The sequence below is a fragment of the Peromyscus californicus genome, unplaced genomic scaffold (assembly GCF_007827085.1).
Source record: "Peromyscus californicus insignis strain IS unplaced genomic scaffold, ASM782708v3 Scaffold_24__1_contigs__length_46423439, whole genome shotgun sequence".
NCBI classification, from domain to species: domain Eukaryota; kingdom Metazoa; phylum Chordata; class Mammalia; order Rodentia; family Cricetidae; genus Peromyscus; species Peromyscus californicus.
The window spans coordinates 6866835-6881430 of record NW_026294535.1 but is presented as its reverse complement, the minus strand read 5'-3'; the positions used below and the strand labels follow the sequence as shown (position 1 = coordinate 6881430).

The 14596-nt window shown below is 46.5% G+C and overlaps 1 protein-coding gene across 1 annotated transcript in view; it reads left to right on the top strand.

The window, feature by feature from the left end:
* Dram1 (DNA damage regulated autophagy modulator 1) overlaps nt 1-6592 on the top strand; it is a 37764-nt gene extending 31172 nt beyond the window's left edge. Inside the window, exons 6-7 of the mRNA XM_052753047.1 lie at nt 3838-3930; nt 4627-6592. Coding sequence (XP_052609007.1) covers nt 3838-3930; nt 4627-4671 — 138 coding nt within the window. The 3' untranslated portion in view covers nt 4672-6592. The remainder of the gene's footprint in view (nt 1-3837; nt 3931-4626) is intronic.
* The last annotated feature ends 8004 nt before the right edge of the window (nt 6593-14596 follow it).

The following is a 14596-nucleotide window of genomic DNA, read 5'->3' as shown; positions in this document are numbered from 1 at the left end:
AAGATGTGGAGTCAATGTGACATGGAATCTGCTTACTGTGTGCGTGTGATAAACAGCTCCAAAGACAGGGTGGAGACAAATTTAGTGACAGGTGCAATCGGCCATCATTGTACTTCATGGATCCAAGGCAGCTGCTGGTCTGCGGACCAGAGTAAGCACTTCAGAGCTCTCTCTCTCTCTCTCTCTCTCTCTCTCTCTCTCTCTCTCTCTCTCTCTCTCACACACACACACACACACACACACACACACACACACACGCACGGGGACATCATTACAATCAGGCAATGGCAGGAAAGTGGGGTTTGTGGTTGTTTTAGGATTCCTTTTCCTTTTCTTTCTTTCTTTCTTTCTTTCTTTCTTTCTTTCTTTCTTTCTTTCTTTCTTTCCTTCCTTCCTTCCTTCCTTCCTTCCTTCCTTCCTTCCTTCTTTCTTTCTTTCTTTCTTTCTTTCTTTCTTTCTTTCTTTCTTTCTTTCTTTCTTTCTTTCTTTCTTTCTTTCCCCCTGAGACAGAGTTTCTCTGTGTAGCCCTGGCATTTCAGGTTTTTTTTTTTTTTTTTAAAGCAAAGGATCTTCTTAATTACCCTGACTCTGGTCAATTGGAATCTCTTGTTTTCAAGGAAACCAGTCAGTTGGGAGATCCAACCACTTCCTTAGTGTGTGTCAGTTTGGCCAGAATGTTGGGAGACAAAGAGGAGGATAGAAAGTCACAGGGGATTCACGGGGCAAATGGAGGAAGGGTTTCCACCAGAAACAGACAGGAAGAGGCACAGGCCAGTGTAAGGACCAGAACAGTGCAGGACCGCTCTCATACTGTTCCCATGGGCTGAGTTCCTGCCACCGGGGGAAGGACGCTGTGGGAAAGCAAGTCCCCAAGGAATCCCGGAGTTCAGTGGCACAAACAGTGACTGTCTTCTGCCCAACAGAGTACTTTGAAAATAAAAACAATTCTGAATTGAAGTCCAGCAGCTGGTTGTAGAGCGGAACATCACAGAAGCAATGGTTGGTTCTCACCGTGGACTAGGGAACGGTGTCCTAGAGACCAAAAGAAAGATCTATTTCTCTATCTCTTTCTCTCCCTCTCTCCATAGTTTAACCAAGGCAGATGTAGCAGAGCAGTCCGAGAAGTGAGGGTCCTGAGTTTGGTGTTGGGTCAGAGGTGAAAGACAGGGCATCCATGGAGTGATGGGAGGGATACAGCATGCTCAGAGCAAGAGTTTCCAAAAAGAACAGAAGATTCGGGCACGTAGTAGAAGCCATCAAGACAGCTACAGGGACGATGCTGAAGAAGAGAACGATCCAGCTAGGATTTCAAAAAGTGCTCCCTTTGAATAGCTCGTCAAAAGGTCTGAGTGGTGGGGAGGTAAGAGGGAAGGTGTTCCTTTCCTCTTGCAGAGGAAACTGATAACGACGCAGTCAGTAGAGCAACTCCAGGTGTACTTCAAGCCTCAGCCACCAGGTGGCAGTGTTCCACCACAAATCAAATGCAGTCAAGGGCTCCGCGGGGCTCCACAAAGCATGCCCTTAGGCCGCTGGATATCTGTTAGCATCTTCCATTTTCTATCTGAAAGCGGGAAAAGGAGGAAGGCAGGGTGGGTGGCTCATGCTGGTGATCCCAGGACTCTGGAGACTGAGGCAGAAGGAGCATGACTTTAGGACCAGCCTGGGCTACCTAGGGAGACCTTGCAGAGCATTTAAAAAAAAAAAAGAGCCTAAAAGTAGCGCCTGGTTTTCTCTTTATTGTGCCACCCAGATGCTGCCTCTGGATAGAGTAATAGTTAGGCACTGCCCTAGACTTCCACGGAGTGTATTAGATCCTTCCCCGCATGCTATGGCATGCTTGATGGGGAGGGTGAGAATTATAATTCATTGTCGTTCATGTAGCTTAGCCTGCATCTACATGTAAAGTGGAGGAATTGGGACTCTGGTTCGGTACCTTCTCGGTATCATACTGCTCCACCATTTTTTTTTTTTTAAAGTTTTGTTTAACACACACACACACACACACACACACAGAGATTAGAGAACAACTCTCTAAAATTGGTTCTCTGCTTCCATCATGTGGGCTCCAAAGACCACACTCAGGTCCTTAGGCGTGGCCACAGTGCCTTTTACCCACCGAGCCATCTGCCGGTCTTGCTGTCTACTTAAAATTTTTAAATAAATATTTATGCATATGTGTTTTGACTTCACGCATGTATACGCACCATAGGCATGCCTGGTGCTCCCCCCTTGGAGGCAGAAGAGGCTTGGGATCCCCTGCAGCTGGAGTTACAGGCGGTTGTGAGCCACCATTCGGGTGCTGGGAGCAAACCCAGTCCTCTGCAAGAGCAGCAAGCACTCTTAACCACGGAGCCATCTCTCCGGCTCCTTGTCCTCTGCTTTTGCAAGCCCGTTGTCCAGGGGTGATCTGGAACAGGGTCTGTCCTGCTGCTGGCACCAAACAGTAGTGGCCACAGTTCTCTGTCCCTAATCAGCCTGGCCAGAGCCGCCTCAGGTGTGACCTTGGGTGAGAACCATGGATGGATGTGAACGTCTGTGGAGATGTCTACCACAGTTTGACACGCATCTGTTAAATCCCTGTGGATGAGAAGAAGGATAAAGAAAAGAGCGGTTGCCCTAGAACTGACATGTTTACTTGAAATCACAGGCCTCAAACTAAGTGTCTACAGATTTGGCATGTGAGTTGATCAGAATGCAGAGGAGGGTTAGGAAAAAAAAAAGCATAGAATTTAAGAGTGCTTTTAAGTGAATTTACAGCGCGGGGGGGGGGGGGCAGGGGAAAGCAGATGATCTCACACACAAAGAGAGAGACATGGAAAGGTCACACAGACGCACACAGAGACGTGGGAAGGGAGATGCATACAGACACAAAGGGAGGGGCGTGGGGGAGAGGAAGGGAGAGAGAGAGAGAGAGAGAGAGAGAGAGAGAGAGAGAGAGAGGAGAGAGACATACTCATGCATATGGGGAGGCCTTTTTACTTTTGAAACAGCACTGGCACATTATTTTCCCATTTTGTGACAATGAAGTGAGTGGCAGTGTAGCCCAGTGGTAGGACACTTTCCCAGCTTGTGCAGGGCCCTGGGTTTAATCGCCCACACTGCAAAAAAAGATTAAAAATAATAAAGTAAAAATTAATAGAGTCAAAACAAATGCGATGAGTTGATGAAACACGGACTTGAATTTTCTGGATCTCAATTATCTGTTTCATTACTTCTCACCTCCAGACAGAGCTGAGCTCAGAGGCCCTGATTTGGGCATCCGTTTTCTCCAAAGGGTGTGTCAGCTGATGAGTGTGCATTTGCTCTGCAGATGCATTTGCCTTATGGTGCTAAGCAGAACTGTTTGCAGAATTAACACCCACAGGAACAGAGACATAGAAACCTAGCGGAACGCTGGGCTGGTCTTGCCTGCATGCACACGCTCATTCTCGGGTGGTCCCGGGAGTGCCCACTAGACACTTCAGTGTGCCCTTCAACTATGGGGGTCCCAGGGAAGGGCAACCAAATCAAGTCAAGCTCTGTCTTCACTGGGGTCCAAATGGGCTTCAAGGTCTCAGCTATTCTGCGGTCGTTAATCTGCCTAATTTTGAAGTTACATACACTGAGTCTTCAAACACGGAGGGAGAGGTCTGAAGAACTTTGGGTCCGTTTGCATTCCCGTCAGCCCTGGGTTGCTCTCGGACCTCTTGCTACAAGGCTTTGCATGTGGCGTTTTCTCAAGGTTGCAGTTTATGTTCTTGGGCAACCTTTCTCTCTGGTCTTGGTGATCTCGTGTTTCAGGTGATTTCCTTCGGATGAGCCCTTTTAGGCTAAACCCTGCTTCTTTGTTGCTACTAGGATTACGTGTATCACGTAGTGAGCGCTATCTGCGAGTGGACCGTGGCCTTTGGCTTTGTTTTCTATTTCCTAACATTCATCCAAGATTTCCAGGTAAGGATTCATCAGTTTAAATCTTATATGAATCAGTGATGATTAGGATTAGTAAAATTTAGAAGCGTTCTTGCATTTTGAGAAACGCTCTCTTTTCATTCTGATGCTGTGTGTGTTGGGGGAGCAGGCATTGTGGACCACGCAACTTTATGAGCTTGTTCCCAAAGGGGGATGCAGTAGACACATCTCTAACGGGCCACTTAACCAGGGAAACTTTCATGTTATCCGCTATTTGATGCCCCAAGTCCTGGCTGTGTTCAGGAAGCTCTCACTAGTTCCAATACCCAGAAAATATGACTGTGTAAAAAACTTTATGTTAATAAAAAAAAAAAAGGCGTTGGGGATTTAGCTCAGTGGTAGAGCGCTTGCCTAGCAAGTGCAAGGCCCTGGGTTCGGTCCTCAGTCCTGAAATAAAAACAAACAAACAAAAAAACCCTTATGTTGTTGAAAAAAAAAATCCCCAAGATCAAGAGAAGACAAGACCTTAGCATATTTGACCACAGGGAGACTCTCACCTTTTAGAATAAGCGAGTCATTGGCTAAAATGATGTACAGAGCCAAGAAACTCCTTTAGGACCCAGTTCAAGCACGGCACAATAGAGGGGTCACCTCTTGGGGGACAAAAGCTTCTGAGACCGTCATAGCTAATACTGGACTTGCCTCACTCTTTGACGTTCTTGTCTTCCTTCTCTGTAGAGTGTTACCCTAAGGATATCCACAGAAATCAGTGATGACTTTTGAAGGAGCGAGAATCCTGTCTCACTCAGTGAATATTCGTCACAGACAGTTTCTGGAAGTGGCACAGAGGATAGACGGACTTGGATGTCACCCTGATCGGGACTCATCTGTGGCACATCCGGGACTTGAATTTCATTAAGAATTTCTAGTAGTTGTTCTATTTACAAAGGTATGTTTTCCTAGAGAATGTTTAGCATCGATGACACATTAGCAATATTTTTATATTTTCTAAGACACTCTTTATATGAACAAATTCATAGGCAGAGAAGATGAGGCATTACAGAAAATGGGGGATTATTTTTGTATAGATTCTTTAGACTTTTTATGTATCAATGATTTATGAAAATACACTAAGTGAAAAAATGTTTAGTACATTTTTTTAGAAAAAGAAACCAAATCAGGGGGACATTCACTTCAAAATTGCATTTTTTAAAAAACACAATGATCTGCATACATTTTCATCACAAGAGCATTTACATAATCTCATTCATAGTGAGTATATGTCCTCATGGTAGAGGTTTAGTTAATAAATTAATACTAAAGCATTCTGATTTTCAGTGCATTAAACACAATGCTTCTACAGTTAAGGCCTCAAAACCATTTACTATGCACATTAGCCAGCGGATGTGGAAGACCTCCGTTTGAAAATTCAGCCTCCTCCTTTGCTTCTGCCACGGAGCTGCAATTAAAGGTTCCGGGCTGCAGTTAACTGGGGCCCGAGGAACTAATTCCTGGTAGGATGGGCTCAGCCCTTCCCTGGGACTTAAGAAGTGAGACTTCTTAGTTTCCTTGTAAGCCAGTCAAAGAGAACACAGAGCCGAGACAGGGGAAAGGAGATGGCCGCAGAAGCCCAGGTGCAGGCCACTGTAAATGTTCCTTTCAACGCCTGTGGCCACTGTTGTGGGACATTCCAGGAAGCTGAGTCAGGCCCTTTCCTGAGCAAGGCCTGCAGACTCCACCCCTTCATCCGGTTCACAGCGGCTGCGGAGGAAGCGGTGGCCTCGAGGTGCTGACCAGATCCTCAGTTCCATGTCTAAGTGTGGGCAAGCGGTTCTGCCTGGAGGGCACACGTGCCAGGCCCAGAGCAGCCCACTTGGACAGCCTCGGTGAGGGGGCACCTGGGGCTCGAGGACCACGCAGTGGTGACTCCCGGGTGGGTGAGGTTCACCGGCCACTTCTGCCATGACGTCCCATCCCGTGTCTCCTTAAGTGTGGAGGGGTAGAAAGTGACACCCACGTCTGAGTCCACTGTGATGATGCGATGCCATGTTTCCCTGTTGTATTCCCCGGACAAAAAGACAGTGACCTTTAGTCATTCTGAGGAGCAAGAGGAGTGGACACCTTCCCTGTGCGAAGCTGTGGTTGACCGAATCCATGCTGCTCCGTGCTTTGAGCAGGAATATTGTTGGAACTTCCCAGAGTGCAGGCGGCTCCTCTGCATTCCCACTGAAGCCCGGGCATTCACTCCTTCAGGGCAGAACCTGTGCCTTCACCTAGAGTTCAACACAGTGCCTTCCGGGCACACAGTAGGTGCTTAATAAATTCTCATGGCATGTATGCATATGTAAGTGAGTGAACAAATCAAGCAATGACCAGGGACATTTGAGGTGCTGTCTAGGGGGTTTATTCACTCTAGTTTACTGTTTATTTTGATGCCCACAGCTAGTCTGTGCTACTTAGTAGTGCTACCCATTTGCATTGTATACTATACACGTTTTAGCTGTTTGGGCTTTATGATTCTGTGACAACTCTTCTGGAAAGATACCACAGAAATTGTTACATGGGCTAGACCTGTCTTGACAAACTGAGAAGTCCCCAAACCACCCCATTCTGCTGACTCCATGCAGCTTCCAACGTTATCCCCATTCTGGTATTATTTTTAATTTCTACAAATGTATATTTCCTTGGACTTCATGCCTGAAAAGGGAAAATAAAACACTTCTTTATTTTAGTAACTTGTCTTTGTAATAAAAATGTCACCTTGGTGCTATGATGAAGTGTAGTTATCTGGGCTGGCTCCAGACGGTTGGACGTTTGTTATCAGGGTGTGGCTTGGCCTGGGGGAGCGACCCCGTGGGTAAGAGCTGTACAAGCACCAAGACCCGAGTTCGACTCCCTCGCACCCACAGAAGAGCTGAATGTGGCTACGTGCCCTGCAGCCCCAGTGCTGGGAGGGGTCAGGATACGGGGGGGACGGTTATGGCTGGCCGGCCAGATGGCCAGGTGGGGACACGGAGACCTTTGAGTTCAGCGAGAGGCCCTGTGTCTAGGAAATAAGGCGGAGAGAGGTAGAGAACGGCACCCGGCATCCTCCGGCCTTTGCGTGCACACACATGTGTACACCCCAGACACACAGAGATAAACACGTAAGAATAAAGACGTGGCTTAAACCTCCTGTTTTGTAGTTTACGTAGTGTTACATGTGGGCAGGACTGATCCCTCCCTGCCGACTCTCAGGCAGTGTCGGTCGGCATTTTGTATCAGTCAAGACTCTTAGAGCTACAGGCTTCAGAACTACTCCTGTTCAATGCCAAGAGCATCTGTTGTCTCGGGTCAGGGTAGAACTGGCGTTCGGGACTGCAGGATTAGAAGGGGCTGGAGAGATGGCTCAGAGGTTAAGAGCACTGGCCGCTCTTCCAAAGGTTCTGAGTTCAATTCCCGGCACCCACATGGTGGCTCGCAGCCATCTGTAATGAGATCTGGTGCCCTCTTCTGGCCTGCAGGCATACTGTATACATAATAAATAAATAAAAAATTAAAAAAAAAAAAAAAAAAGAAAGAAAGAAGGTGTCGCTGGGACTCTCCATACTGCCTGTTTCCCTCTTGGGATTTGAAACTGGTTGCCCCGATTGGTAGGTTAATAATAATAATAATAAATAATAATAATAATAATAATAATAATAAAAGCCTAACTTGCTTGAGAGCAAATCAAGCTATAGTCAGTCACTAATAACCTCTTCAGATAAAAAGGTCGAGTAAGCCATTTCGGTAACACATGTGCCTTTTGTTAACATTTAGGTCATGGCTCTTAAGTTTCTGTCCAACCTCTGTGACGTTGACTAGGCTATTATCACGTTTTTCAGATGAGGAAACTAACGGAGTGGTCCAGCGACCTGCGAGCAGTCTCCAGCCCCATGGCGACAGCCTCCAGTCCGGGGCTCTGTTTTCCTGACTTCTATCCCACTGAGCCCTTTTGTCTTCCCTTTTAACACTAACAGAGGATTCCACAGAAATTGCAAATTGCATTTTATAAACCAAATTAAGTACATCAGTGCCGAACTGTGTTTGGGTTTCCTAACATCCCTTACATGTGGCATTGTCCCGTGTTCCCATTTTTTTTTTTTTCTCCTCACTTGGAGACACGCTGGTCTGGAGTTTGGGCCTGGAATGAGGAAAGGGGAGCAGTGGTGGGGGAGATAAGTGGTCTCTCCCTCTCTCCCTCTCCCTGATTCTGGCAAGCCCATAAGCCCAGCTGTCTCCCCACACACATACTCTTGGTCTGGCTCTGAATGTCTCACATTCTCAAGTCCAGAAAGTCATGCATCTGCATCATGTCGGTTGCACAAGAGATCAACCGCACTGGAGCCCCGGAGGGGAGCTGCTGGCTCCCCTTGTTCACCCCCAGCAGATTCATGTTCTAAAACGAAGGGCAACAGAACCCCAAGCTCAGATTGGAGATGGCAGAGACCTCCAAAGTCGGTGCTTAGAAAAGGCTGGAGGAGACACCAGCCGTGTGTGAGGTTGAAGCTGGGGTGCCCAGAGATGCTGGGAAGCCTGTGGTGGAGGCATTCCCTCTTGGGAAGCAATTCCTGGTGCTCCCCCAGCCCCAAGCCGGTTCTGCCTCTGTACTTTTCAGTTAGAAGTGGCCTGTTGTTCTGATAGGAATAAATTTAGGATTCATTTAAAAAAAAAAAAACTGAGACAGGATCTGGTCTGGTAGCCCAGGCTGGCCTGAACTTGACTTTCTAACCAAGTCCGTGAACTTGCAACAGTCTTCCTGTTTCAGCTTCCCAAATTCAGAAATTACAGGTATGAGCCACCAGACCCAGCCCAAGACACATCTGACATTTTGCCTATAAGACTCCTAACTGATACAGTTAACCAGCAGTCCTACCAATGACAGTCACTACATGGGTAGAGACGAAATTCCAAGGTAAGTGGGGTCTGGTCACCTACACTCAGATCCCTTCGAACCATTCACTCTTAAACATTTTAAATAAACAATGTATTACCGACTTAAGCCTCACAATGTCCAACTGTGTGCGCTCTGAGAAGCCATTTTGCTTTGCAGTATCTACATTTAATCAGGTCACTCCTATCCTTGAAGACAAACTACTTTAGAAATTAAATCGCAGCACCGAGAGGGGTAAGATGGACACGAAGTCCCACCCACAGCTGGGAGCTATTGGCAACCCACAGCTGCTGGGAGAGTAAGAGGCAATTTCCTCTAAGAGTTTAGCCCCTGGTGGGTGAGGCGACCCCCACTGGAGGGCCACACATCCAAGAATATATGGGCACGCAGATCAGATTTGAGGGTGAAAGGAAACCGGATTTGGGTGCGTAGGGAGGGGAGGGGTGAATCAGGAGGGCATGGGGAAGGGCTGAATAGGATCGAGGAACTAAGAAAAAGAATTGTGGTCACTTTGCAATGAAAATAACAGCCCAAACCTTAAAAGTAAACTGTAATTTGTTAGTGTATATGTGGGTACTGGGTGGGGCACACGTGCCGCAGCCCATGTTGAAGTCAAGCGACTTTGGGCATTGATTCTGTCCTTATACCCTGGGATCTGGGGATCAAACTCTCTGGTCGTCAGATTTGCATAGGAAGTACTTTTATCCGCCGGCCTGTGGATAGCTACTTTCATTAGTTTGTTTTCTTAACATAAGCAAAAGCAAACACTTCTCAGTTTTCTCCTTTAAATGTTTATATCAAGTACAAAAATTAAAGCCAGGCTACTAAATAGCGCTCTGAGCCTTCTCTTCCCCCTCGATTTAGCAGAGTATCTTGGAGATACGTTTGTTAATGCAGTTCTTCTTGGGGGCTGTTCATTTTTAAATTTTTTTTTTAATTTAAAGTATGTGTGCATGTGTGCATCTGTGTGTGTGGCTCTGCACATGAGTGCGGGTGCCGCGGAGGTCAGAAGAGGGCGTCAGATTCCCTGGAGTTGGAGTTATAGGTGGTGTGAGCCATTGGCGATAGGTCTTTTGGAAAAGCAGAATGTGTTCTTAACTGCTGCGCCATCCTCTCAGCCCTAGGCCTCCAACTCTTGTCTCCCTGCTAAGTACCGGGTTATGGGAATACTTCGTTCTATTTCTGACTAGCTGTCAATTGGATCACTGGGTTACCACTTCTTTCGCAAGTTTCCTATTGAGTGAGCAGGTGTATGACTTCCTAACCTTTGCAATTCGACGCAAACTGAACTTGTTTTACATACATGTGCAAGAAAATCCGTGTGAGAAATTTCCATCATGAGGTGCGGGAATAAAGGTGAACTGCACTAATGAATACTGTTTAGCTCTTCAAATCCTTTCACTAGATATTTTTTTGTTTCTAACGAGTACAACCACTTCCTTCTACATGGAGACTGCCAAGTATGAGTCCACCTTTCCCAGGGCCCAAGTCATCACCAAACGTAAATGTGACTGTAGCTTGGGCACCTACTCGGATTTTTGAAGCAGACAGTGTGGAACAGAGGCCTGCTGACACATTGACCTCTACAGACTTTCCCTTTATTTAAATACCTCCTGCAGGAGGGGCAGGACTTTGGGCTCTCCTTTCAGTCAACAGAACTCTCCTGTCATCTGCATACCCCCTTTGACCCCCAAGCTCTTGTGTGGTCAAGATGGTCTCTAGACCACCTGGGGTTTCACTGAGCCTTGAACTCTGCTGCTGCTGTGTAATCCTTTCCTTCCGACTCCCCAGCATCATATATATATATATATATATATATATATATATATATATATATATATATCATATATATAATCATATATCTCACATATATCACAGATAGATAGATAGATAGATAGATAGATAGATAGATAGATAGATAGATATAGATATCACATTGAGGAAGAGGAGAGGAGAACAGAGAGGAGAGGAGAGGGGAAGGGAGAGGAAGAGTGGAGCTTATTAAAAAAATCAAGCCAGGAATGATGGTTACAATAATCCCAGAACTTGGGAGACTGAGTTAGGAGAACCACGAGTTTGTGCAAGGTCCTGCCTGCTCTTCGTGGTGAGTTCTAGACTGAAGATGTAATGAGATCTTGTTTAAAAAAAATCAGAATAGCAGTATTTTTAACATACAGATAAATAATAATTATGCCTTAGGTACTTCAGTTGGTCAACATGAGCAAACAGCTTGAGAGACTGGATTCTCCAAGCAGAAAATCTTGTGGTTGAAGTTTTATTTTCTGCATTAGTTACTTTACATACAGTTGGGGCAGAATATGGACAAAAGCAACTTTTAAGCAGAAGGGCTTATTTTGGTCCACAGTTTGAACGGAAGTCGTGGGAGTGACTTTATAGTGGTCGGAGCCTGAGGCAGCTGGTCACATGGCATCTGTAGTCAGGAGGCAGAGATTGAGGAAGCCCGGTGCACAGCCAGCCTTCCCCTAAGATCCGAACCCACAGAAGGCTGACATTCAGTTAGGATCGTCTTTCTCCTGTATTAGCATAATTGACAAACTCTAGAAGTTTGTTTCCATCCACAGCTAGGATGGTCTTCCCCCTTAATTAGCATAGTTGACAAACTCACAGACGTACCCAGAAGTTGGTTTCCATGGTGATTCTAAAGCTGTCACACTAACAATACAAGCTATAGCAGTTATCACAAGCATAAAAATGAAATTTAATAATTCCTTCGGAATGGTTGATGTCGGTATGACAAATCGGACTGGGAGAACATTATATACCAGCAGCAGGACATGGTGGCCCATGCGTATCATTCTCGCACTAGGCAGGATGAGGCAGGAGGATCCATGGTTTGAGGTCAGCCTGATCGAAAGAGCAAATTCACACCAGCCTGAGCTAGAGTCCCTGGAGAAAGGGGGTACCGGGGCCACAGCTCGGTGTAGAACACTTGCTTAGTGTGTACAAGGTTCTAAATTTGACACCCTGGACCACAAAACTCTAGTGTGATATTAGAGACATGTATGTGTACACAGCCCCCTTCCTGTCTCTGTCCCATTAACTGCGGCCTCCATACAACAAAATGTGTACATTTCCCCGAATAATCCTCTCAAAGGATGTAGAAAAGGACACAGGGTAAAGAGGAGAAGGACAAATGATGACTTAGCAGGGTGACAAGCTGTGGTGGGAGATGTGAGTTCCAACTTCCTTTCTTGGTGTCTGTGGAGGTCTACTTACACTTCTATTTTTTGAGAGGACTGAGTTCTTCTGAAAAGCAAGATCTCATCACACAGCTGTATTGGTCACTTTTCATCACGATGACCGAATGCCTGACAGGGCGGCTGGAGGAAAGGTTTAATCCTGCATCAGGAGTTCATGACATCCTGATGGTAGGAGAAATGGGGGGGGGGGCCTTCCTCATCTTATCGCTCATGGGTAAGCAGACAGAAAGGGGGGCTGCTGGAAGGGCCCAGAGAGAGCTGTACCCCGGAGCCATTCTCCCAGTGACCTGTTATTCTTTCAATGATGCCATCGTACTATGAATCCATCAAAGGCACCATCTGTCCACTAGGTCAGAGCCCCCAGGATCATCCTGAACAAACCCCAAAGTGTGCTTCACTAATCCCCTAGACATTTTTTCTTTTCCTTTCTTTTCTTCCTCCCTCCCTCCCTCCCTCCCTCCCTCCCTCCCTCCCTCCCTCCCTCTCTCTCTCTCTCTCTCTCTCTCTCTCTCTTGCTTTCTTTCTCTCTCTCTTTTTTTTTTTCAAGACAGAGTTTCTCTAGTAGCCCTGGCTGTCCTGGAACTCACTCTGTAGATCAGGCTGGCCTCGAACTCACAGAGTTCTGCTTTCCTCTGCCTCCCAAGTACTGGGATTAAAGGTGTATTCCGCCACCACCCGGTCCCTAGACATTTCTTAATCCTTGTTGACAATGAAAAGGGGACCGCTGGGCAGTGGTGGTGCACGCCTTTAATCCCAGCACTCGGGAGGCAGAGCCAGGCGGATCTCTGTGAGTTCAAGGCCAGCCTGGTCTCCAAAGCGAGTTCCAGGAAAGGCGCAAAGCTACACAGAGAAACCCTGTCTCGAAAAACCAAAAAAAAAAAAAAAAGAAAAAAAAAAAAAAAAAAGAAAAGGGGACCACCGTAATCTCCCATGCTGGCCTTGTACTTGTCCCCCATGCGGGCATCAAGGACACACATCATCACTCTTGTTGAGAATTGTCCTTTGATGGATATCAACCATCAGTTCATCAGTTACAGTCGTCTTTTTCTCCCTCCTGGACAAATGATTCACAACAGTGCCCCAGGGGAGTCAACAGACTTGGTGAGCCTCCTGGTCCTGGGTGTGGTTCCGAATGACCCAAGGATAGGGGATTCCGGAGGTATTGGGGAAAGAGTAAGAGAACTCTACTGTTGAGAACCTTAAAATTGACTGTGGCCATGAATCAACTTGTCAGTTTTCCTGGGATCATATGTAAATGAAATCGAATTACTCCTTGTTAACAATGCCGTTTTATGTGTAGGAGTGTTTTCCCTGCCTGTATGTATGTGTATGTGTGTGCGCATGTGTGTGTATTTGTCTGTATGTATGTGTATGTGTGTGTGCATGTGTGTGTATTTGCATGCCTATTGCCCATAGAGTTTAGAAGAGGGTGTTAATCCCCTGTAACTGGAATTAAAGATAGTTCTGAGCTACCACGTGAGTGCTGGGAATCAAACCCAGGTCCTCTTCGAGATCAGCCAACGCTCTTAACTCCATCATCACCCCAGCTCTATAAATGAAAGAGACGAATTTGGGGAAATGGGTGAAATGTCTCTTCTGTTTGCTGTCTTAACAGGGTAGAAAGCCTGGCTAGTCCCGGGTATCTAAGATTAGGGGTGGAGTAGAAACAGCAAGGAGAGAGAACTTGAATGATAGGCCTGATGTTTGGTGGGGGGTTAAGATCAGTTTTCTAGCACCCTTGGACCTTGAGGAGGAGCCCTGAGCTGATCACGGAGTTCTGGACCTGGAGTTGGGGCTTCCAGTGTTTTTCAGGCCCTGGAGGCTCCACAGGACTCCCCTTCTAGTGTCTTTGCTTCCGGGTGGTACAGCTGCATGAATTGGGAGCTGACTTTGTTTGGAAAGAAGTGGGTGTTCTAGAATTCCCAAGGGAGAAGTCGTGGTGGCCCAGAAGGGAAGACCATTTATTCCATTCCCAGGCCCCAGCCCCAAGAAACTCTCAAATGGGGCCTCATGTAGACCAGGCTGGCTTCAGACTCACTATGTAGCTAAGGCTGGCCTTGAATTCCTGATCCTCTTCCACCCAAGTGCTGGGATTATACATATACACCACTTTGTTCAACTAACATATGTGTGTGCTTGAGTGTGTGTGTGTATGTGTGTGTGTGTGTGTGTGTGTGTGTGTGTGTGTGTGTGTGCAGAAGTCTTCCCGTCTCTGTCTCTTGAGTGCTGGGATTATAGCCATGCACCACCATACCCATATTTTAAACTTTTTATTGTCATAAAATACCTATAAATATCAAACTACCTATAGCTGTGCATGTCTGTAGGCCCAGCACTGGGGAGGTGGGAGCGGGAGCATCAGGAGTTGGAGGCCAGCCTGGGATGTATAGTGAGACCTTGTCTTCAGAACCTGTGGGGCAGAGACAATAAGGATGTATAGTGAGACCTTGTCTTAAGAACCTGTGGGGCAGAGACAATAACAAAAACATAACTACAACAAGAACCCACATTAAAGTATACCATCTCGGGCCCTTGAAAGCATATGTCAGTGATTTTAAATGGTTTATCCTGTTGT